At 52.8% G+C, this 25,891-nt stretch overlaps 1 protein-coding gene across 1 annotated transcript in view; it reads left to right on the top strand.

Annotated features, from left to right (window-relative positions):
• Nucleotides 1-1,651: 1,651 nt before the first annotated feature.
• Sez6l (seizure related 6 homolog like) overlaps nt 1,652-25,891 on the top strand; it is a 167,913-nt gene continuing 143,673 nt past the window's right edge. Inside the window, 1 exon segment of the mRNA XM_028858821.2 lies at nt 1,652-2,152. Within this exon segment, the coding sequence (XP_028714654.1) occupies nt 2,056-2,152 (97 nt within the window). The 5' untranslated portion in view covers nt 1,652-2,055.

The raw sequence follows: 25,891 nt of genomic DNA, 5'->3' as shown, positions 1-25,891 counted from the left end.
CTGATTTTCAACTCAGGCCTGGCCTTGAAACTTATCACATCCTGCCACTTCCTGGCTGAGTGCCTTTGGAGAGGACACTCTGTAAGGGTCCAGTGGAGATGCTGATCATAATGACCACTGGCGACCATTAGGAAACTGAAACAGACAGACCTCACCCCGCCACAGAGTCTGGCAAGCAGCGGGTATTATTTATACCTTCCTACTCTGGTCTCCAAGGAGGAAGCTGGTACCTGTGTCTCCATTATTCTTCTTTCCACTCCATTTTCCTGTATTCCTCCTTAATGCTTCCGTTCTTCAGGAGTTACTGACCCACCGCCTGCTGCTAGTCCTGTGCAAGCCCTGAGAGGAGAGGATGGGCCAGGCTGCTGCTCCCTACAGCTGCTGTCCTTAGGGCAGGAAGGCAGGACAGCACCCTGGGGGTCCCCTAGAGGAGGAAGCAGGCCTTCTAAGTGCCTGTCTCAACCTTGCACTTTTTGAAATGCATGTGGCTTTGCTGGCCCAAGAGCCCGGGTGAGCATGGAGAAAATAATAGAGAGTGCTCTCCATCACTTTAAGCCTGATAGAGTCTGAGCTTCAAGTGCACGGCCTGTACAGGATCATCTGAACAGTGAGGGTGCACGGGCTTCTGCAGCCAGGACCAGAATACCGCCTCCCCTCTCAGCTCTCCTCCCACCTGCAGCTCTCCCCTCCCCCGCTTCTTTTTTAGGGATTCCCAGCTCCTCCACTCTGCTAAAGACATTATTTTTTCCCAGTTGCTACAACCTTCCCTCCATCTGCTCCCGGCCTGTGCAGAGCGGCAAGGTGGGGTGGGGGAGGGGAGGGCTGTTCACTTGGGGTGAGGGGCCTGGGAAGCCTGCTGGGCCTGTGAAACTGCAGAACAAGGAGGTCGGTCTCCCTGGGTGTGAGGCATGTCTCAAGGGGCCCCTGGCCAGTGCCTGGCTACAAGTGGCTGCTTGTCTCCTGTGTGTGGAAGAAAGACCCGTTGCTGGAGAATCTGAACTGGACAGCGGCCTCCAGAGGATGGACCGGGACCCAAAGATCTCCTTGGGGGAGGGAAAAATGGGGCTCGGGCTCTGGAAGCCTGGAAGATCTTCAGGATCCTGTTGAGAGTGAGAATGTAGCGGATGGAACTGGGATCCTAACATGGGTGGTGGTGGGTCTACACCTAGGTGTCTGTGGCTGGGTGTCTCCAGGGCGGAGAGCCACTTAGTATCAGACAGGATTCCACGGTCCTGTGTATTGGTCCAGCGAGGTCCCTGGATGCAGTCGGTGTGACTTCCTAGGTTACTGGGACTCTCTGTGGAAGCTCCAGGGCATTGGGCGGGTGGGGCCCGGTGGGGCCCTCGGGGGCCGAAAAGAAGGCTCTGCAGTGGAGAGAGAAGCCTTGCTGCTGGCCGACTGGGTTTGCAAGGACACATCAGGCGCTCTTCCGCCTTGTCTGGCTGCCCCAGCATCCGCGGAGAGAGAGGGGACCCTGGGCCCATCTGGGACACGGCGATATCACCAACTTCTCAGGGCCGGAGGGCCAGGCTGCCCCGGAGCGGCCCTCGGCCGCCTCCTCGTGCTCGCTCCCCCTCGCTAGCTCGCTCGCTAGCTCGCTAGCTCTCTCTCCTGCTCGCTCGCTCGCTCGGGCCCCAGCCCCCGCCCTCCGCTCCCTCGCCGCCCGCGGCTCCTCCTCACTCGCCCGTCGCCCGCGCCTGGTGCAGCTCGGCCAGAGCCACCGCGGGCTGCGCGTCCGCCAGGAGCCGCTGCCTCGACCCTACGGTCCGGATTGCTCTGTCCAAATCCCTCTGCTTGAACCTCGCTGTACCGATCCCTCTGCCTGGACCTCGTTCCGGAACCCGGCTGCTCGGAGCCTTCTGTTCAGATCCCTCTGCCTGGACCGAGCTGCCTGAATCCCGCTGCCCGGATCCTTCTGCCTGGACCCCGCTGCCTGGATCCTTCTGCCTGGACCCCGCTTCCTGGATCCTTCTGCCTGGACCCCGCTTCCTGGATCCTTCTGCCTGGACTCCGCTACACGGATCTCTCTGCGCGGATCCCGGCTCCGCAGCCACGATGCCCGTGGCACGGCCACACGCCTCGGGACCCGGCAGGATCGCTCTGCTTCTGGTCGCCCTGCTTCTGGGGAGCCCCGCAGCAGCTCGGGCGGAAGGTAAGTACCCCGAGGACCCTGGCCCAGAGGGGACAAAGTTGTCGCGGCTGACCTGGGCAGTAGGGGGTTGCGGCTGGTCCGAGGACACACGCGCCACCCGCCGGGCCGCCCGGATTCGGGGCTGGGCACCTCGTCCCTGCCCAAGCGCGCAGGTGGGGACGCATCTGAAGGACTCCCGCCTTGGGCTTCGGGTCCTTCGTCGGTCTCTCGGGCTGGGGACAGACTCCCTTTTGCAGTCCGGGGGAGCTCCTTGGAGTGGAGTCCCCTCCAAACCTCCAGCTTCTGGAAGCTCTCTGTAACTGCACCCGGGGCTGACTGCCAGGTTATTCTGTCGCTCTCTGTGGAAGAGGATAGGTATGGGAAGGGGACAGCTGACTGCTTGTCACCACAACCAAATTCCCTCCCATCCCATCATCCCACACTGGCTCGGGCTAGCCAGAGGGGCTGTTCCCTGGATGGGTCCCAGCCAGGTGTCAAGAAATTGGACTTGGGTGTGGCTTTCTCGGATGGAAGGGAGCTCAGGGTTCTCAGAACTTGGTGGAAAAAGAAATGTCAGAGCATCAGTGGCTGGGCCCCTTCTCCCCGGATACAGCCTAGCCTCCCTCATCGATATTTGAAATGAAGAAAGAGTGTTAGTGCAAGCCACGTGCTTGCAGATTAGGAAGGGGGTCTGAGTTTGTGGAGGTTGTCAGTTCCTTCGCCAACCTGGAGCCACACCTTCGCTCCACCCTGCTGGGGTCCCAGGAAGTTATAGTGAGAAACGGAGGTGGAGAGGAGTGGGTAATCTAACTTATCCAAAGCTGACCCCTAGAGCTTTGGGGATTGGCTGAAGACACTGGGAGAGCCTAGTGAGTCGGGCTATTGGGTTTGTACCGCTTAACCTCTCCTTTTGGCAGGATGTGACTCTTGCCCCCCCCCACCCCCCATGGTAACTTCAAAACATGGTTGGGTGTCTGCCTGAGGTGACTGCCACATGAGGTCCGTTTCATTTGGGTCTTCTTGATCTGAAGTTCAGGGGACAGATAAGCATTGCGGCGTCTCGGCTGGGAATTCTGGACCCCTGAGTTCAGCACCAGAGGCCCCGGACAGCTCTCGGCTGTCTCAGGCCCTACCTCTGGGTGCTGGTGTCTCTTCTTCGTGGCCTGGAGTGCCCTCCTCAGCAAACATCAGGCATTTATCCCCAGTCTCTTTTCTTTAACTGTTGGGCCCAGAAGTGAGAGCAGGGACATTCTTTGCCCTTCTTTAATAAAACATATCCTAAGAACTCCCTGCCCCCCCCCACACACACACACATACCTATGTGAGGCAGTGGTATTTCCAATCTATACCAGGTCTGGGCAGTTTCCCTGGGAAAGACGGAAAAGAGATGTGGTTTAAATCAATGGTTTCTACCCAGCATGCCCTTTCTTAATTAGCTGTCTCTTTCCAACAATAGCGTGGTGGCCTTGAATGGGATCCAGATTGCCCTGCCCCACCTCTTAAATCTGTACACACACACACACACACACACACACACACACACACACACTCCACACAAGAAACTCAAAGATGTCCAGAGGCTCGCTGTCTTTTCTAAAGTGATTCTACCTTTTAGTTTTACCTTCTCTAAAGCATCCCTATGGGCATGGGGGGTGGGGTATGTAAAGAAATGTCAACCAAGATCAGGATTCTGCATCCTGAGTCCTCAGTGTGTGCCAGTGTGTAGAAGAAAGAGCAGGGTGTGTGCATTTGTGTTTTGATTTTTTTTTCTTTTTAGACATTTTGTGTTTTCCAATTGCTCCACACCATGGCTATTGAGCATATGTTTTTAATTAACTTCAGGTCACCACCAAATCAAAGTCCACTGATACACTTCTTCCAAAGGCTCATTACTAACCATGGGGTTCTGACTGAGTCATAAGAAGGGAGCCAGGGTGGCCCATGGGCACTGCCAGTTCCAAACGGTCCATTTGGAAACAATTGATCTTCCACAATAAATTCTATTTTTAGCCTGTAGCTCAAATCCACTCAAACCAGATAGGAGAGGTGTTGGAGGAGCCCAGTGTTTGCAGACTGGTATTTCTGCTTGCCTGTGAGGGGTGGGGACTTGTTGCAGTTCCCATGCAGGGTACGTGTTCTCTGGGCTGTTTTGCTGGGAGGCAGAAATAAGTATGAAGTGCAGCTTGTTTTTGAAGAGAACCCTTCTTGTCTAAGACATGCATGTGGGGAGTGATTGCACATGCATGCTAAGACTCAGTTTTCTTTTCTTTTTCCCTTGGATGGACAAAGCAAATTCAATATTGCTCAGTAAGACTCTAACTTGCTGCCTCCCCCAGTCTCTGGCATGTGTCGCTGTTTCATCCCCCTTAACTGTGTTTCCCTTTGAATTCCTGTCCTTTGATCAAGGAGTTTTGGCTGCCCCCACCAGGAACTACCTGATCCAAACTTGAAGGACTCTTCTTGTATTCGCACACCTCTGCTGGGCATGGCGTTAGGAAACTATTCCGGTCTCCTTCCTTTTCTTCCCCAAGGAGAAAGGACATTTCCTGAGCAGAGCAGTTTGCTTTGTGACTTTGGGTCAGGAGTCCGTTCTTGCAAGGCATTCAAAGGAGCGCAGTACACGGGTGTTGATTGCTGCTGCAGGCCCGTACTGTGTACCTCCACTAGGGGCTCCCAAAGCTGCAGCTGGTGCCTGGGAGAAGGAAAAGAGGCAGAATGGGTTAGGTAGAAAGAAGCTCCACGTGTGAGTGTCACGCTGAAATCTAGGATGGATGGCTCCTCGGCTGGCCAGGTAGCTCCACTCCCTTCTTCCTCGGATTGTGCTTGGTCCCTGTTTCTCAGGGAGAAGTCCCTGCCAGCTTTTGACACACAGTGAACAGGGGGGAAGCAGAGATGAGGAGCAGGCAGAAGGGTGCTGTTCCCAGGAAGGTATCATTAGAACTCAGACCCCAACTCATCCTTTTCTGCCAGTGTTTGGACTCCATGATGGAGACGAGGCTGTTCTGGTGAGTGTCTGTCAGGTTAACAGGGTTTAGGAAGAGTGAGTGGTTTTGAACTCAGAGCCACCCCAGCCCCAAGCTCACTCCATCGCTTGGTTGCGGTTGACCTTCAAGGAGACCATCTTGTGTGGGACTCCATTCTGCTACTTGTGGGACATGAGCAGAATCAGGGATGATGAGACCAACCTGGAAGGGTGTTTATAGGATTCTGGAACTGGTATCAAAGAAGCTGGCACACGTCTGGCACACACACGTTCAACATGCACCTAATGCTTCCCTGCTTTCCTGAGCAAACTTCCTCTATGAACCAGCACCAAGAAACCAGTCTCTTGAGGTTGGGTGACGTAGATGTTCATATAAATAATGAGGTGATTTAAGCCACTATAAGGGAGGAGGGCCAGCAGGCACCCTAGTTACCTGCCCACAGCCTTTTTAGCAAGGGAGAACTCAGTACCCCATGATGTACACAGCTTTCCTTCCCAGACCCTCGTACTGTGTGGCTTTGAACCCCTCCACCAGGAGTTCATGATCAATGACAATGAAACATGACATATTGGGTAGAAGACGTGAGAGAGACTTCTAGAAAAAGGGCTCAGGTCCACGTGCTGAGTTCTGACGTGGCTCTGTTCAAGCCGCTGTTACAAAAATCCCTTAGATTATCTGACTGGAAACACACTAGTTCATTAATCACAGTTCCGGCGGTGTCCAAGTTCACAGGGTCCACAGAGTTGGTGTCTGATGAGGACTGTCCACTTGGCTGAATTCTCCTCTTACGTGGCTACAAAAGGTAGTGAGGCCTGGTGCCCTCACCTTCCAAGGGCCATTATCTCAATCTTGGGGCTCAACCCCTCAGGCCTCATCTCAACTCAATTACTTTCCAAAACCTGTGCTCTGAGCATCATCTTATTAGGAATGGGGGCTTTGATGAATGGATGGGGAGGAACATGGGCAATACTCAAGACACAGTGCTCCTCGGCCGGGTACTGTTTCCTGTCCTGTACCTGCACCCCAGCAAGAGATCTACAGGGTTCGGGTTGCCAGCTAAGTGCTTCGGTGGAGGAATAATCTAACAGGTGGCCATATATGGTTCTCACCAGGCCTGATGGGTAAAGACTTGCTGAGCCAGTAGCCCTGGAGGGATGGATGCAGCAGGTACCACGCAGAGAATTCCACATCAGGCATGAAAACCCTGAGCAGGCAGAATCCAGCAGGAGGAGGATGGAGACGGATACACTTGCTGCTCTCCCTGTTCCCTCAGACCCCTGGAGCTCCCTAGATGTGAGGGAACAAGACAGTGAGCCACGGTGCCCACTGCCCTTCACTACAGATGGAGAGGGGGTCTCTTCAAAAAGGAGTGGGGTCCAGCTGCTAAGAACATACGAGCCCCCTTGCACCCTCCCACTGGTGTGTATGTGGAAGCAGCCCTGAGGTGTCTGTAACAATAGCACAGAGTAAACATGTTGGCTTTATGGGGATGGGGGGGCTCGGAGCAGGGGGACGGGGTATCTCTGCAGACTTGTGTGGACTCGGTTAACGGTCGCAGAGTGTGTAAGTCATGAAAACATCCGTTACAGAGTTCTGTTCTAAGCCTCATGCTGAGTGGTTTGTGAGGATCGTGTGCAGCACCCTCACCACCAGACAGAAATGCGTGTTATTCCTGATGTGCAGATAAGGGAAACTGAGGCACCGAGAGAAGGGGATCACAAATGGGTAGCAGGCTGTGTCAATCCCAGGCCTGTGTGCGACTCTCTTAACCTGGAGGGTAGGTGTCACATTTAGGGATCTCTTTTGGGGAGGTAGGATGAGTAACTGTGTGACATGAACAGGATGTGAATGAATCCTGCCGTAGCGCCCATTTTACTGTGTATGTGGGTCCGTGTACCGCGGGGTAGGGGCTGACACAGGGTTTCATGTATCCCAGGCTGACCTCGAACTCCTCATCCCCCCACTTCTACCTCCCAAGTGCTTGATGACAGTTATGTGCCACCATGTAGGGCTCACACATGTGCCCTGTGACATCATGCTGTCCACTTTGATAGGAGTGCAACAAAACCTATTGTTTCCTTATGAAAACCAGTCTCTTGACTGGTTGTGGCGGCACACACCTGTCATCCCAGCCCTCAGGAGCCTTAGCTGAGGCAGGAGGTCTGTGAGTTCTAGACCAGCTTGGCCTACAAAATGAGGCCTCTGTGTGTGTGTGTGTGTGTGTGTGTGTGTGTGTGTGTGTGTGTGGTGTATCTGAGAATGTGTGTGTCTGAGTGTGTGTATGTGTGGTGTGGGGGGGGAGTGTCTTGTGTGTCTGTGTGTCTGTGACTGTGGTATGTATGTGTGTGTGTGTCTGTGGTGTGTGTGTGTGTGTGTGGTGTGTCTGAGAATGTGTGTGTCTGAGTGTGTGTATGTGTGGTGTGGGGGGGAGTGTCTTGTGTGTGTGTACATCTGTGTGTGTCTGCGAATGTGTGTGTATATGTATGGTGTGGGGGGTGTCTTGTGTGTCTGTGTGTGTGTGTCTGTGGTATGTATGTGTGTGTGTCTGTGGTGTGTGTGTGTGTGTGTGTTTGTGTGTGTGTGTGCAGGTGTGCAGACCAGAGGTTGACGCTGGGTGCCTTCCTCGGTAGCTCTCAACTTTACTTTTAGAGACTGAATCTGGAGTCCCCTGGTTCTGCCTGCCTCCGCCTCCCCAGTAGTGAAGTGACAGGGACACATTTTGCATCTGGCTTTTCCACGGGTGCTGAGGTCTGAACTCAAGTCCTCACGCTTATCCAGCAAATGCTTCACCCACGGCGTCACTTCCGCAGCCCCCTAATTCCTAACCTCAAAATACACCCCTTACGCCAAGTCCCTTGATGCCTCCCTGTCCCAAAGCCCTGCACAGCAGGGGCCAACTGGCATGAGCAAGGTGGATGTTGAATGCACTCTGGTGACTGGTGCAGTGCCTGGTACTCAGGCTGAGGATAAGGAGGGTAAACTGAGTCAGAAGTGAAGGTGTAGGGAGTGGTGCCAAGTCACTGAGGGGGTGGCAGGTGAGCACGTGGTGCGAATATGCCCTGGCTATGGTCCCAGGTTCTAGGCCTCCCAGCTTCCCCCCTTTCTGTAGATAAAGAAACTAAGACTCAGAGCAGCTAAAGTCTCACCTCCCACCATTGCCCAGAGATGGCCAGGGAAGCCTTGAACCCAGGCAGAGCCTGTGGGATGGGCTGTCCACACTGGGTCCTGCCCTATTGTAGAATAATAACATAAGGGAACAAACCTCCACTAAGGTACAGCCACCGGGTCGGGCCAGCTCTGTGCTCACTAAGCCCGGAAGGCCACTGGGGTAGAAATCACTGGGTCGGCTAGAATTTTCCTAAGTCAGTGGCTTCAGAAGAGGGAGCTCAGGGTTTATTTTGTGCAGCCAAGAAGAAGAAGAAAGCAAGGCCAGTCGACAGCCCCAACAGCCTTGGCTCGCATCGAAACTGGCTGAAATTTCTCATAATGGAAGAGACATCAGGATTCAGGACCAGCACAGTCACTTCCTAGGCACAAGCCAAAGTCTTTCCATCTGCTGGTGGGTTGATCATTACCATGAGGCGGCCTCACAGGGCTGGGAAAAGCCAGGACAGTCGTGAGCTTGGCACTCACCAGACAGTTGAACCCCAGGGAGATGGGGCTGCTCTGGAAGCTGACCACCCCGAAAGCTGAAGACTCCAAACACTCCCACTTCCTGGCTTTCTCACGAGACCAGTGCCAGTCTACTCTGCGCCTTTTCCACATTCTCCCACCTGATCCTGTCCAGATCCGTCAGGAGACATCAACAGCTGAATTTTACAGAAGGGGAAACTGAGTCTCAGGAACGCCCAGGCACTTGTTCAGGGTCTGTGATGGCTAGTTTGATGTCAGCCTGACACAAGTTAGAGTTTTTGGAAAGAGGAAACATCAGTTGAGAAAAATGCCCCCACCAGATCGGCATGCAAGCCTGTGGTACATTTTCTTGAGTGGTGACTGATTTGGTATGGGTGCCACCCCTGGAATGGTGGTCCTGGGTATATAAGAAAGCAAGCTGAGCAGGCCATGAGGAGCAAGCCAGTGAGCCGCACTCCTCTGTGGTCTGTGCTCCAGCTTCTGCATTCAGATTCTTACCCTGCTTGAATCCCGGCTCTGATGTCCCCCAGTGGGGAACTGTGGGGTGGAACTGTAAGCTGAAATAAACCCTTTTCTCCCCAAGTAGATTTTGGTCGTGATGTTTCATCATAGCAACATAAACCCTAAGACAGGGTCTCATGGGCAATGCATGACTAGGGTGGGATTCAAACCCAGGGTCTTTGGATCCCAGAGCCCAGCCTTGTTCTAGATGTTGAGGCAGCCTGGAGAGCATGTCCGTCTGGCAGGACTCCACACTGGCAGGTGTCCTCTCAACCAGGAGCAGATGTCAGGTGTCCCGAGTTGGCTTGCCCTGCGAGAAAGTTGTCACCTCAGCTTTGCTCAGACCGGGAAGACGGCTCCTATGTGAAGCAGCGTTCCGTTCTTACTCAGGTTGACCCTGCAGCCCGGACCATCCCCCTAGGACAACCTCCTGCTGGCTCAGCTGAGGCCACAGGATATAATTTCCAGTGGGCTGGTTCCAGAGTGCAGCCCTGAGCTGCTTGCTGTGGCTCCCTGAGCCTACGTTGGCCCCCCACAAAAGACGAACACCATTCTCTGACCTTGAAGATTCTTTTATCCAGACACGATTTCTCTGCGTAGCCCAGGCTGGCCTCAAACCCAGGAGCTGCCTGTTGCTTCTCTCCTCCCATGCCAGCCATGTGGCTCTCTGCGCCCCATGCATCCCTCAATTATGGGTAATTCACTCATTATTCGTTCACATACCCCCCCCTTCCCAGATGATGTACTCTTACAGAGCTTGACTGAACGTGAAGCATCCAAAAACTCCTCAGCCTGGGTCTGCCCCAGCGTGAGCGCACAGACCATTTGTCAACGAGGCTACGTTGTTTTCATCTTCTTTATGGTGACCTGGAGTTGAACCTCCCAGATCTGTGTGATCCCAGGCAGCTTCATCTTACAAGAGGACGATCACGGGGTCCTCCCTGGTAGGATGGCTGTGAGGAAAATCAATGCAGCAACAAATGGGAAATCGCTGGAGATGTCTACAGTGAAAGGAGGAACAGAGGGAAATCAAAACATGAGGGAGGAGAGAGATACACCCTGTAATGAGAGAAGAGCCCTCCGTGCAAATTCTGTACGAGGATAACGGGTGCTCCCAGCGGGTCCTCCGAAGCATCTTTCTTTCCAGAAGAAATGCTGGATACGGTTGTTCTTGCAGCCAAGCTCATTGCCGTATAGAAACTCTGTGGATGCCCTACAGGTGGCCTTGGGATCTGTCTCCTCTTAGGTCCCAGGCAGCTCCAAAATCAGCACATACCCCCACTGAATCCTGGGAAAACACAGAGACATTAATAAACATCAGGCTTCAGAGTCAGCAGCCTGGCTTTTAAATCTGTTGCTTGGTGGATGTGTGTTACGTCCTGAGCTGGCACGGACCTTGCCTATGGTGGCAGTCTCTGTCTTGCCCACCCTAATGACAACATGCCTGGGTGGGTGGGGTTCCAATAGCCCTCCCAGGGTCTGCAGTGTCCACCTCCTGAGGCAGCTCTCTAGGGTCCCCACCTGCCTTTGTCTCTCTCCCATACTCCCGTTTTTTATTAAAGAAAGAGCCAGACACAAGGAAGATGTGCCTCAAAGTCCTACCGAGGAGATGCAGAACTAGGACTCAGGTCCTCACCCTGGCTCTGACTCCGGGAAGCTGGCTAGGTTCAGTGATATGCGCTGAGGCAGGAGGATCACCAGAATGAGAAAACACAGTGACTCCCATGCCAGCCTCAGATACATATCCAGACCCCGTGGAGGAAGGAGAGACGGGGAGGAAGGGAAAGTGTAGAATCCTCGCTTGTCTCAAATGTATGTCTTCTACGCGGAGAAGCCACAGCGATGACTTCTCTCTGTGGCAACAGAGCCCGCAAAGCCGAAGGCATCAGAAATAGAGCCGCATGGGGAAGCGAGACAGGAAGGCAACGTCAAGCCGTGAGCCTCCATGAGGAGCTGGCACCTGCATCTTTGAGGTACCCTTAGAGTGCCATGCCCCTGGGAATAGGGTCATCTGCACAGATGGCCTGAGTCAAGTGAGCAGAACCCCAGGGGCTCTGGGAGATCCAGCCATAGCCATAGATCCCTGTGGGGCTCCCTTGACCCCCCCCTCCCCGTGGATCTTGGAAAGCTGCTGATGGAGAAACCTGGGGAGCTGGGTTGTGAAGACCAGGGGAAGTTGACTGGGACAAACGTGATGTGGTCAGTACCAGCCTTGGACAAGAAACCGGACCAGGCTGGTGGGTTCAGTCCAGTGCCCAGGGTTTGTCTAGAGCTTTGGACAAACCATAGAGGGGAAAGGTGCTGAACATGGGCCTCTGGGTGGGAGTTTCCTGGTCTAGCCTCACCCGCCCCCAATTTGGAGGCACTTGCAAAACTGAGCATCATAAATGGGCATGTGCAGTGGAATGTTTGTACCCCACCCACGTTTCATATGTTCAAATCCCACCCCACCCCTGGGTAGGAGGGGTTTTGTGGGAGGCAATCAGCAAGAGGGTGGAGCCCTGAGAATGAGATCGGTGACCTTAAAAAAGAGGCCAGAGTTGGGGAAAGGCAGTGCCTGGTAAATCACTTGCCTGACAAGCATCAAGATGGGAGTCTAGATCCCCCAAACCCACAGAAATGTCAAGTCCGTGGCAGCACAGCAGCCTGCCGGTTGCTCCAGTGTTCAGAAAGCAGAGGAAGGCTCCCCCGGAGCAAGCTGGCTGGCTAGACTAGTGCCTGTGAGCTCTGGGCTCAGGGAGAGAACCTACCTCAGTGACTAAGGTACGGAGGAAGACTCCTGACATCAGCCTTGGGCCTCCGCGTGCACACAAACACACATGCTGCACACATGTACATGGGGTTGAACAGAAGACAATCCCGGACTCCACACTGAGAAGGCTGGGTTGTAAGCAGCAGGCCGTCATTAGGCACTGGATTTTCTCATCTCCCCAGCTATGAGAGGCAAACTCCTGACGTCCACACATCTCCCGGTCGGTGGGACTGTGTGGTGGAAACCCAAATGGAACATGAAACCAAGACTCAGTCAGGGCACCTCAAGGGCGAGCGGCTTGCCCCAGAGCTCTTGTCTTGTTTTGTTGTGGTCAGGTTTTGCTGTGTAGCTCAGGCTAGCCCGGAACTCCCGGGCCTCCTGAAGAGCTTGAGTCACAGGCAGCTGTGGTGCCAAGTGTGGAGCCAGGGATGCTGCGGGGAGGAGCCACCCTCCCATCTCTCTGCTTCTTGTGTGTCTGCTGGCACAGGCTCCCTCTCAGTCACCTGACTCCCATTTGCCATGTCCACCACCCTCCCAGCTCATCCTGGGCTATTATGACGTCTCCAGCTTCTGCCAGAGATTGTGCCCTGCCAATTGGCACACGTGGAGACCGTTCAGTAGGATTAGAGTTTCCCGTGTCTTTCCAGCCGCATCTCAAGCAGCCTGCCATGGTTGGCGGCTGCCATGCTGGACAGCGCGGAGTGAGCACCAGTCTCCACCTTCCCAGAAAGCCATTGCATAAGACTATTCTAGGCCATCTCTGTCCTAACTAAGCTAAGGACACTCAGCTCTTTCTTAGCTCCCAGAAGAATGTGGCTGGCCTGCACTGCCCTCTGTGCCACGAAATGGGCTGCCTTGCTTAACCCACACATGAAGCGAGGTCACTCATATCCATAAGCCAAATAGAGCAATGGCCAAGAGAGACAATGCTCATGGGCTCTGCTGACTCCTCGACACTTTTAGGGTGCTAAGATGTGGCTCCGGCAGGCACATATGTGTTCATCAGGCTGGGGGAGGGGCACACAAACAATCATGGCCAACAAGCTAGGAGGCCCCACAGTCATGGTGACTGTCCTCCTCTCCTCTGGATGATCCTTGAGGGTGAAAGTTGATTCTTATCATTTCTATGAGTGAGTAGAGTGACTGAAAGGGAGGATGGATGGATGGATGGATGGATGGATGGATGGATGGATGGATAGGTGAATGGGTGGGTGGATGAGTGACTGGATAAGTGGGTGGGGTGGATGGATGATGGATGGTAAAGGTTAATTATCACTCCTATGAATGAGTAGAGTGACTGGATAAGTGGGTGGGGGTGAATGGATGATAGATGAATGGCTGATGGATGGATGGATGGCTGATGGATGGATAGATGGATAATGGATGGATAGATGGATGGGTGGGTAGATGATGGATAGATGATGGATGGACGGCATCCAGTCTTCAACCAAGATGTAAAGTATTTGTACACAAGGCAAAACCATTTACAGAAAATATATATTCTCCACACCCTTGACTTGGGATGGAAATTTGCAGTTTGAGTTGATGGAGCAGAGGACATAAGAAAGCTGAATTTGAACTCATTTAAAGTTGACCCACTCTAAACGAGTATAAAGAGAGAAGGTGTAGACGTCTGGTCCGGGACCTGCTCTGAGTAGAGAGGGAGAGATGGCCTGGAGGGATGCTAGCCTGGGGTGGGGAGGGGATGCCCAATGGTCAGCTGTGTTTTACAAGCCTCACCAGGCAGTGGATTCGCACGCCTTTAGTCCCAGCACTCGGAAGGCAGAGGCAGGAGGATCTCTGTGAGCTCAAGGCCAGCCTGGGCTACAGAGTGAGTTCCAGGAAAGGCGCAAAGCTACACAGAGAAACCCTGTCTCGAAAAACCAAAAGAAAGAAAAAAGAAACAAATACAAGCCTCCAGGCAGGTGCAGGTTCACTGACCAGGTCCTGAGAGCTCTCCGGGTGGCGGGGAGGGGGTGATTGTAGAGGAAGAAGTACCGGGACAGAATTAACTGAGCTCTGACCAGATTGGTGAGTCTGCGTGAGCAGGAGGAAGCCACATACTCTCCTCCAGCCTCAGTTTCCATCTGTAAAAAGGAGATTCAAAGAGCTTCCTTCACTCTGCATGGTCCAGAGGGGATGCACGGGATCACCACCCTGCACAGCCCCACGAGGAGCCTTTCCTACCACACTCCAGGCCGACAGTAGCCTGGAATTAGTCGGTGTACAACCTATGTGGCTGTGTGCGGCAGCCCCGGGTGTGAAAGCCCACCACACCCCTACATTAATCTTCAAAGAGAGGGCACAGAGCGCCCCTCAAACATCTCATTCCCTGAAGACTTCTGAACAGCCCTCTACCTTCTGCACCCCTTTTAAAGCAGGTTTAGCAAGTTGTAAAGCTAATTTGGGGCCAACTGCCTTGGAAATTAATGCAAAATATGTGGAATCAAGCCTCATTTTCCAGGGCTTCGGGAGGGGAAATTTGCCTAATTTATGGCATAAATAAAAATGATGGGCTGAGGCTGATTTGCATACTTTTTGCTTCAGTTGGGGTTAAAGACAAAGAACTTTTTTGTTTTGTTTTCACTCTTTCTTCATGTACTTCCATCTAGCTTTCAGATCTCTCTCACTGATCCAAATGTCAAAGGCATGAGCGTGTACGCAGGCCCCTGCCCTCCTCTGTGCCTAGGCCTCCCCAACTATGAAGGGAAAATGGCGGTGGGCTGTAGGGAGGACTTACAGGCTGCAGAACTCAGAGCCTAGGCGTGTCCTCACACTCAGCAGGACCCTGTGACGGGTGCACCGGACAGGTGTGTCGCTGTCTTCAGAGGTGACCTTGCTTCCTCGCTGGGTCCTATGAGCCTCCAAGGCAGGGACAGAGACTCCCACTACTGTACCTCCTACGTGCTGAAAGCTCAGGCAATGTGGCCTGAACAGATCGGTGTGTGTCACCTGAGTCAGTACGCAGGAACTGTTCGTGTTGGAGAGGGCATGTGTGCACACGCGTGTGTACGTGAGTAGGTGCGCTCACCTGTGTGTGTGTGTGTGTGTGCATGTGACAGTCAGAGGTTGACTTGGAGATGCATATCTTTTTCAACAGCTTTTCACCTAATGTTCTGAGACGAGTCTCTCCCTGAGCCTGGCATCCCTCACTTGCCTACACTAGCTAGTTAATAAGACACCCTCCTTTCGTGCCCCAGCGCTGAGGTGACCAGCATGCACCTAGGTTGACACAGGTTGCGTGGGTGATAGACAAACACTTCACCCCTGAGCCCCCTCCCTGGGTGGGTGGGTCTTACAGAGAGATGCTCTGGTCTCCTCACACACTCAGGGCGTCAGCAGGTGTCCCACCTCGTTAGTGTACAGCGTGTGCAAGGGAGGTAACCGAGCCCTTCCCACCTGCCCGGTGACTTGCAAGCGGGTTCCTCAGCTAGCTGCTCCCGGGCGTGAATGAAAGTGCGGCCTTTCCTGGAATCTTGCGATGACAGCGGCGGCGGCGGCGTCTCGGTGGTGTGTAATAACAACCCAGGACAGAATTCACACTTTTACGATTCCCAGTAGATAAAACATTTTGTGACGCGCTGGAGAGCGCCGGGGTGGCTTTACGACCCCCTCTACATCTACACTCTACTTCCCAATTTAAGGTGTTTTACTATCTTCTTTAATAAAACCGAGGCTCCGAGCAAAAGGCGCAGACACAGGTGGGCGCATCCCTCACTCTCTGGCTGGTGGTTTACAAGCAAAGATGAGCTCAGCTCAGCCACAGAACCCTGGGGATAAAGTAGGGGTCCTGGGACCTCCCTGAGCCAAGGCACCTGTGTGCATGGGGATACTGTGGGGCAGCCTCTGAGCAAGGAGGTCAAGAGGACAGGGTCTTCTCTCAACCACTTCCCTCCCTGAGTTGCAAATCAAGTAGATCCAGAATGCTGCACAGGAGAGACTCCTGGAATGTCCTTAGAATCCCTACCATCATGTCGTGTACAGACTTGGGTTTAATTATCGGTGCCTGCGGTGACGGAGGGGCAATTTGTAGTGAAGTCAGGATCCATCCACTCTTGAAGACCTACTGTCTGCCTCAGCACATTCTGCCTGTGCTGAGTGCTTAGTAGGTGTGAGCGGCACAGTAATACACAGACAAGGAGTATAACTACCTGTGCTTTGAACTCAGGTGAAACTCCAGTGTCCCTCGCCCCTGCTGTCCCCTGTGGACCAGTGAACCCTCCAGGGAGCCAGCACTGGAACTCCATGAACTCCAAGGCCACTGTCCATAGCCAAACAAGCTAGCCTGGACTTGCCCTCCTCCCTAAAAAGCAACTACCTGGTTGATGGTCTTTAATGAGCCAAATAAACGTGTCATTCCCAGAGAGCCTCCCACACCCACCCCAGAATTTTCCAGGGCAGAAGAGGAGCCAGCTCTGTATGCACCCGACTTTGGTGGTCACGGTAATGTGCTGGCGTTTCATTCTGTGCTCTGCCTGGGAAAACACAACCTGGTGCTCTGCTGAGGGGTCCAGAGAGGCAGCCAAGCGTGCCCCATAAAGTATTAACTTGGACAATCAGTTAATGAGATTTGTTCCCAAACAAATTAATTACTCCAGGTCCTGGGGAGGTCTATCGTGAGCAGCAAGAGGAAGGGCCGTCCCTGACGCACAGTGGAGGGTTCCACTATTGCACTCGCTGTTCACAAACAAAGCCGCAGAGCCAGCGCTGTGGAAAGGGAAGCCTATTGTTCAGATGAGGAAACTGAGAGGGGCTCCCTCCGTGACGCAACAGTCCTCTGGTCCTTGGCTCCCTGACACAAGTTTGAGGAGAACAGGCGTGGTGTCTTACAGGACGGCCTCAAGTGAAGCGTACGCATTTCTGATTCTTTCTAGCTTCCTCCTTTCCTGCTCTCTTTGATGTGATGGGAATAAGATGCAGAATTCCCCTAAGTACACCCGCACGCCCCTCTTGAATCTCATCTCGGATGCCTCCCTACTTCCGCTGCCCGCACCTAGGAGGTATCTCTGCTATGGTGGGCTAATGGCCTGCTCCATCCACAGTCTTTGATGAGTGCCTCTGCCAGGAGGACCTGAGGAAGGCAGGAGCTGGCACACTGACTCACCCTTGAACAGCGAACCATTCGCATGACCCCTTCCTGGGCGCAGCTCTGGCCGCTGGAGCAAGAGAGAGCAGTGGCCACCCTCCGGGAACTTTGACTCTCTTGGATCCCGCCACTGCTCATTCACGAGTTCACCCATTCATTCAAGTCCATCGGTATTCATTAATATTTCATGAACTGGGTTGGGTCCTCCCAGGATGCAGATCACCCAGCATTTGCATAATGGGGTGAGTGGTGACATGTGTGTCCTTAGAGTGTCGGAGAAGGGGGCGGGCATGTGTGGACGTGGTAATAGACAGCATCAGAGTGTCAGGGTCAGCTGTGTGACCCTGGGACTGTAGCTCTCCTTCTCTGGGCCTTCACGTCCCCATCTCCAGAGGCTATGTTAGATCAGCAGAAGAAATCATGTAGGATATTTGGCAAGACCCAGAAGCCCAGGTAATCCCATGCCCACTGCCCAGAACGCATAACTGAGCTTCTCACACTGGCATTGGGTATTTCTGATGCATTAGTCAACCTTGCTTCTGTGTGTGTGTGTGTACCTGTGTGTGTGTATGTGTGTGGAGACCAGAGGTTTACACTTCTGTTACTGTTCTCTACCCTATTGTTTGAGGTAGAGTCTCTCACTGAACCTGGAGCTCACTAGTTCAGCTGTCCAGTTGGCTCCAGGGTCCCCTGTCTCTGCCTCCTCAGTTCTGGGATTTCAGACATGTGTCTCTATGCCGGTCTTTTTATGTGGGTGTGGGGGACCCAAACTCGGGTCCTTGTGATTGTTTGGTGGCAAACTCTTCCTTGGCTCAGCCGTCTCCCCAGCCACTCTTGCCCGGACGGCTGGTCACTAGCCAGTCCCCTCTGTGAGTCTTTCCTCGAAGTCACTGTATTTATATTTCCTTCCTCAATGAAGCCCCACACTGGCCTTTGGAGTCGGCTCCTGCATCCCTGCAGTATAACTACCACTGAGCCCTGAAGAGATGGTGTGATTGGCTGCAGCCCACGTGGCCCCAGGTGTGAATCCTGCCTCTGTGACCCTAAGAGGGTCCGCTTCTTCCCAGTGACATGGATGGAGTGGACGCTCCTCTCCACCCACTTCATTCCCCCTCAGTGGCAGCCATACTCTGATGGCTCATCTTCCTGGTAAATCCAGTTAACTCTTTTAATGAGCCGGGGAAATGTGGCCCCGTGAAGTGTGTAATCGATCACACCCCGGCCTCCTGTGTGCCAAGTGCAGGGCTGTGATGCTCCAGGGATGGCAGGGTGGACATGAGTTATGGCGACCATCAGCCTGCCTTTCTGCTCCCTCGCTTACAGGGGACCGGACCGGCTGCAGCTGGGTGGGGGCACTCTCTATCCGCACTTCCCTGCTCTCCATGGGGAACTGGCTGGAGCTTAAAGCATTTGCAGGAAGAGTGTAAAGCCAGTGTGGTTGGGTCCCCAAGAAGAGGGCAGCGGAGTTCAGAGGTGACGTTAAAGAGAAAGTTGTTCTAGGATGGGAGATGCCTCAGAGGCTAACGTGTTTTCCGCACCAGGATGGAACCCCAGAACCCACATAAATGCCAGGGCTCAAAAGGCAGAGATGGGGTCCTGGAGAAGCTGGCTAGATAGACTAGTGGAATTGGAGCTCTGGGTTCAGGTGTGAGACCCTGCCTCGGGGAGTACAATAGACAGCAATTGAGGAAGAGCTCAACACCAACCCCAGGTTTACACACACACACACACACACACACACACACACACACACACACACACACACGCATCAGGAACCTCAGCCATCACTGGGGTCACGTGGAGGGTGCTGACTCTGAGTGGAGATGGTGGGTTCACAGATGCTAGATGTGGGGGAGGGGTGTGCTTGCTAAGGGGTTGTGATTTGAAGGTGAAGTGTCCCCCGACGGTGTTTGTGTTTGAAGGCTTTCTCCTCGGCTGCTGGAATGGTCTGGGAGATTGTGGGACCTTTAGGAAGGGGAGCGTCCACAGATGTGGTAGAAACAGGCTTTGAGGCATCACCGCCCGGCCCCTCATCCTGTCTGCTCTCTGCTTCCTGACGGAGGACATAATGACGTAATGTGGGCAGCCCCACCTCACACTCCTGCCCCTCCCACGCCTTCTCCGTCACCACAGACTGTAGTCTAAACCATGAGCCAGAATAAATCCATCTCCCCCTGAAGTTGCTTCAAGTATCTGGTCGAGAAAAACCACCATTGTGCTAACTGAGCCCATGAGCAGAGGTCTTCCTCCACGCTGGACTTTGACACAGGGTCCTGCAAGTTCGTGACGTTCAGCCAGACAGAGAATCTTTGGAGCGGAAGAGACAGGCTCCCACAGGACCCTGGGGGACAGGAGATGAGGAGGGGGTCTTTTCAGCTTCATGTGCAAGCAGGGTGGGGCCTGTTTGAGATGGAAAACGCTGTTTATGGTGCAGAAGCATTAAACAGACGAAGCAGAGTCCTTCAGGAGCTCCTTGAAGAGAAGGTCTGACGATTCCCACTGCCCCCTGCTCTCCATAAGGCAGCCTGCTGGTTGCTTCTTGCCCCAGCTAAGGTCATGGACATTGGAATGTTGCCCCAGCGCCCACTCCAGGGGCAGCCTCTCTCCAGCACAGGCAGGAAGGGGCCGGTGGATGGCAAGCGAAAGCCTAGGGCTCCCACCTGGCTGATACCCCCAGCTCACCCTGGCCCACCCCACCCCACCCCCCACCTACCAGGCCCTTCTTTGTTCTTCCCTTAACATCTAGAACACAGGAAATGCAGCAGAGAAGGGACTAAAAGACTATCAATCGGAGCCTACGACGATTAATTCACAGTCTCTCCTCCTGAATCCTGATCAGACCAGACAAAAAAAGAATCCAGTGTATGCTACCATTTACTATCTGCCCAAACGTTACTGGGTAAATTAAATGACATTTACAGTACAGCTTAACTATAAAAATGTGCTTGGGGCAGGAATTAGACGTCGCAAGCTCGTTCTGGCAAAAGACGTTTTTTATAAATGCGCGAGCCACCTGAACCAGTTTGGAGGGCTTGTCGTTTTGATTTAAAGCGGTGACGCCGGGCTGATCCCTGTAGAGAATTCTCCATTATTCGGATGAGAGGAGACTTGCAATGCCGCTTATCCACAGAGCTTTGCCCCGGTCCCCTGGACTTGGTAGCATCATGAGAAGAGGGACACCTGTGATTGACAGCTGGAGTCCTTTGTCCCTGCATAGGCATGGCATACTTCCCCAGTGACGTCCAAATGCCTCCTCTTCCAGGGAGTCTTCCCAGTGCTGTGGGCTGATTTAGCATTGTTCCATGTTCTGAGTTGCCTGCCGCTACACAATCCCAGAGAGCTTAACGGCTAAAAAAAAAAAAAAAAAAAAAAAAAAATAAACAGGAGTCTCATGTGCCTGGGATCTGGCTGGGCTCCGCAGGGAAGCTGTTCTGCTACATGGGGTACTGAGCAGATACACAAGCATCCAGAGGCTTCCATGGGCTGGAAGGTTCTCGGGGGTCACTGTTGATAGCACTGATCACCTGGGCCTGCAAGTGGGGCTCCTTTCCTATGTACGCCGCCCTGGCTCAGGTTTCTCCCAGTGTGGCCCCATTCCAAGGGGGAATTGTCTAGAAGAATAAAAGCCAAAAGTTGGGGACGGGGGGTGGGAGCGGGCAGCACTGGGATGTGCACACTGCACCCCTGAAATCAGATCAAGTCCCTGAGGCCAACTTGGATTCAAAGAAAGGAAAAAGATCTGAGTCTTGAAGGGGGTGTGGCAGAGACCCTGTGGCCATTTTTCCCCCTTCCTGGTTGTGATCAGAGCTGTCCCTGTGGTGCTGTGGTGGGCGGCTGTGTGTGTGTGCTCACCGTCATCCCCCCCGCCCATGCTGGGTTGTAGGTTTATCTGTGTCTGTTTATACAGAGAGTCCTCGCCTTGTTTGTTTTTGAAATGCAGCGGATGCGACAGAAATGCCACAATCCCAGGTTCTCATTTCAAGCGTGGTCCCTCTTAACCCCAGAGGGCGTTGTGAGACATTGCGGGCGGGATCTAAGAGACGGTATTAGTATTCATTTACAGCGTCAGCGGCCATAATCGTGGCAGGGCGTCATAACAAGGATTAATACCCGCTGTAAGTATTAATAACAGAGTAACTCCGGTTGCTTTAGCGCTAACAGATGTGATACTGCCGACGCTTAGGCTGCGTTTGGCTTCCAGAATAGGCCTCTCCTTCCATTCATTACCTTGCTAGTCTACCCAGAAACCTTGTAAGCCCCAAAGGGACTTTTGAAAGAATCCACGGCTTACAGATATGGAAACTGAGGCAGGGATGGAATCCATCAGCTTGCTTGGAGATCATGTATAAAGTGCCTGCTGAAGAAGAAATTGCATGTCCTTCCTGCAGCAACACCGTGAGTCCTGTACTGTTGTGTCACAGATGAGGAAACGCCACGGGAACATGAAGTCCTGTGCCGGGGGGGGGGGGGGGGGGGGGGGGGGGGGGGGGATCTCACGGCGGGGTTCGCTTCCGTGCCGTTCTAACTCAGGAGTCACGGTTCTTCCCAGAATGCTACGCTTACTCTCTCCCAGAGCGTTGGCGGGGGTGAGTGGGGGAGTGGGGGGGGGTGAGGCAGGGTCTCACCATGGAGCCCAGAGTAGTCTTGAACTCGGTCTGTAGTCTAGGTTAGCCTCAAACTCAGGAGCCCCCCGCCTCAGGCTCCAAACCCTGGATTTACAGGTGTGAATCACAAACCCAGTTCCCAAATCACCACTTTTCCTAAACTACTTTGAGCTGAGATCGCAGGTAACATCTACATGATGAGAGCGTTCAAGTGGCCGAGGAGGTGGCTCAGTAGATAAAGTGAGCGAACCTGAGGATCTAAGTTCCACGCTCAGAACCCCCCTGAAATTGGGGTGTGGGAGCATCTGCTTCTAATGCCAGCAAGCCCCAGGCCCCCAGTGAGAGACCCTGCTTCAAAACCAAAATAGATGTGTCTGAAGAAGAGCCACACTGTGACCTCCAACCTCACCACACACATGTGCGTGCACTCACACGCAACCACCCCCACCTACCACACACGTTAAATTAGTTTAGGAAATCATCCCACAAAATTGGATTGAGGGCTCTTTCTGCCCAGACCCTCCAGGTCTCCAGCCATTCATCACAGCCTTTTTGGGCACATGAAAGTATTTATTCTCTACATAGTCTCTGTCCCGACGTGAGTGTTCCTATCTGCCTGTAGATTCCAGCTGTACTGTTTCCCAGTGGCCTTCTGGGTGAAGAGAGACCCTGTTTGGAATGAGCACTTGGGACAGAATCCTTTCAGGAAGTACATTCCCAGAAAATCAGGCTCTCCAGTGCGCACGCGGAGTTAAGGGTCCAAGAGTCAGATGCTCCGTGGCCAGCTCCTGGGAAGCTGGGGTTCAGGCACCTGATGGAACTAAGTTTATTTAAAAAAAAACAAAAACAACAACAAAAAAAAAAACCTGTGTTTTGGGAGGGATTTCCTATATAGCCAAAGTCCAAGTCTGAAATGCAAGTTAACTCAGGGTTATGCATGCTCAGGTTCCCTGAGTTCAATCCCCTGCTGTCCAGTAGAGTCACAGAAACATCATTTAATCTCTTGGTGCCTTAGTTACCTCATCATTAACAGGGATTTTATAACAGCATATCTTTCACAAGGTAGTGGAGGTGCTTGTGTGTGCTCTATATGGTTCTCCGTATGGTGATGTGGCTTATGGACTCATTCTTGAAGAAGCCACCATGGCCACTGTGCAGGAATCTATCCCTGGGTTCCCAGCATGTGGACTGAGAGAAAAAGACAGAATGGGAAAGTTGTCACCAGGGGAAAGCCACAGGAACACCCAAGGATGTCAGGAGATGAAGGATCTCCCTTTCCTCCCATCAAGTCTTAATTGTCAACACCCCAGACACCCGGGAATAAAGTGATGCCCGTGAGTTAGGCAGAAGCACCTCGCAGACAGAGAAAAAGTGATGTGAGCCCAGCCCTGAGACAACCCTGACTTCTGGACAGTAAGGGGGTGCAGGGAGGTGCTGGGGTTCATAGCAGGAGCCGCTATTGGATACGTATCATGCTCCAAGTGTCTGAGCAACTGGCTCTAGCTGGGGCTTGCTAAGAAGTAACCGTGAAGCCGTGACCCAGTGAGAGTGAAGTCAGCCTGCCATCAGCCAAATCCCTTCCATTCCTCCTGCCTCGGTTTCTTCACCTGTAAATGACTGAATTGGATCACATCATCTCTAGGACGCTCCCATCCTTGAGCCTGAGGAGACGCGGGAGTGTTAATGTTTTTCCTGAAGGGCGAAGCGTAAGGAATCGGGGGACAGCCACAAGCTCACTGCACGACACTGAGAAAGTTACCTTCATCACCCCATCTGTATGTCCTTCCAATGGTCTCTCTGTCCAGTTGTCTGCCCATCACTCTCTCCCTGCCCGTTCACTGTCCATTTCACTTTTAGTCGTCAACCTTACATCATCCCATCTTCCTTCCATCCACGCAAGCATCCTTAACCTATTCATCCATCCACCCTTCATCAGTCCATCAACCCCCGCCAACCCATTTATCAGACCATCCATTAATTAGTCCATCTGTATCTCTATCCATCTTTCCTTCCATCCATCCATCACTTGTCTCTCCTTGCATCCACTCATCTCTCCAACCATCTGCCCACCCATCCATCCTGCCATTGATTCATTAACCCTTGCAAGTCTCTTCTGTTACATTTATGGATTTGTGTGGGTGCATGTGGAGGGAAGAGGGCAACTTTGTGGAGCCAGCTCTCTCCTTCTCCCACACGGATCCCGGGGATCAAACTCGGGTGGTCAGGCCTGGCAACACCGCTCACTCCTTCACCCAGGAGCCATCTTGCCTTCCCTAAAGTCCATCTATCTCTCTACCCATCCATTTATTGGCTCATCCACATACTCACAGGCTTACCCAACTTTCCACACATCTCCCATTCCTAGTCACCTCTCCACGCACCCATGTGTTAATGAATACATGTTTTATCTACTTAGCTCCTTTTGCATGCCAGCCCATCTCATGCAAGACCATTTGAAGACCTCGTTGGCCCTAAGCAAGCTCACGTTGAAGTCTCCTGCTTGCCTCAAAACACACAAATTTAAATCCTCTTTTATTGCGGCATCATAGAAGAAGCTTGCAATGATAATTTTGAAATTATTTCATTAGTAGGTATGTTCCCATTTTATATTTTCCTGTAATTTCTTCAAAGTCAGCATGCATCCTCAGGAATCCTTATAAAATGAGACTGCAGCCCATCAACCTAACCTTATTTCTAAACATAATGAAACTTTTATGAACACTGAATTAAAAAAAAATACCAAGGTTGACATAATGGAGTGTTCTAGAAACATTTCATTTAAGCCTTTATTAATTTTGCTCTGTGGTTTTATTTTTGCTTTTCCGCCTTTTTTTTTTTTTTTTTTTTTTTCAATTTTTGAGCCAATATAGTGTTGGCAGCTCTCAGGTGTTTTCATGGGCTATTAAAAAGCTTGTAGCCCTCAGGGCCTAATGGGTAAAATGGGCCAGTTTCCCAAGCTGTTCAGCCTGTAATTCCCAGGTTCTTAGCGGAGGAGGCAGGTGAGGCAGAACAGCTGCCTGGGCACGGGAGCCGGTGGGAGGCTTTAACCTCCTCCCTGCTGCCTCCTGGACACGCCTGTCCCCAACAGAAACGATGAACCCAAGCCTCGGCTGGAGATCCCAGCCCCTCCTGCCACGGGGTGTGTGTGGATGGCTTGTTGAAACGTGAAATTGCAGATTTATTTCCTGTGATCACATCGAGAACAGAGGATTTCTGTGCCCCACCCCCGCTATAAAAAGAGGTTTGAAGAAATGCTGAAAGATTGGAGATAATGAAAGCAAATTGCTCTTGTGGCCGCGAGGGGATTGTGAACAGAGGCACAGTGTGTGTGTGCATGTGCGTGTGCGTGCGTGGTGCGTGCGTGCGTGTGTGTGTGTGTGTGTGTGTGTGTGTGTGGGTGTGTGGTGTGGGTGGTGGGGGGTGGGGGGGGGGGGGGGGGGTGGGGGGTGTGTGTGTCTGTGTCTGTGTGTGTGTGTGTGTGTGTGTGTGTGTGTGTGTGTGGTGTGTGTGTGTGTGTGTGTGTGTGTGGTGTGTGTGTGTTATTGTTTGTCTGTGTGTGGTATGTGTGGTGTGTATGTGTGTGTGGGGGGGGGTGTGTATGGTGTGTGTATGTGTGGTGTATGTGGTGTGTGTATTGGGTGTGTGTGTGGTGTGGTGTGGTGTGGTGTGGTGTGGGGTGTGTGTTTCTGAGAGAATGCCCCAGGGCAGAGCAGCCACTCTGTCAACACAAAAAAAACACATGTCAAAAACTGCGGAATATGCCTGAGCTGGCAAGTGTTGCCTTACTTAAAAACGTGGTGGTGGGGGGTGCGCTGAGGTCTCAGCACTTGGTAGGTAGAAAGATTAAAGAGTCCAAGGTCATCCTCAGCTACATGGTGAGTTTGAGGCCAGCCTGGGCTACATACAGGCTCTGTATCAAGAAGCAAAAAGCAGGGACTGGGCAGGTGGCTTAGCTGGGAAAGTGTTTGCCTCACAAGCACAAAGACATAAGTTTGATCCCCAGAACCCAGAGGAAAAAGCCCAGCGCCTGGCAAGTGGAGAGAGACAGATCCCCAGGACTCGCTGGCCAGTCAGCCCAGCCTATGTGAGGAACTCCAGGCCAGTGAGAGAGCCTGTCTCAAAAATAGAGGTGTGCAGAACCTGGGGAAATGAGGCTTGGGGCTCCGTCTCCCACATATTCAGAGAGGGGCAGTAACGTCC

This window comes from Peromyscus leucopus, chromosome 23, assembly GCF_004664715.2.
Source record: "Peromyscus leucopus breed LL Stock chromosome 23, UCI_PerLeu_2.1, whole genome shotgun sequence".
Classification (NCBI taxonomy): Eukaryota; Metazoa; Chordata; class Mammalia; order Rodentia; family Cricetidae; genus Peromyscus; species Peromyscus leucopus.
This window is presented reverse-complemented; position numbering and strand designations above follow the sequence as displayed.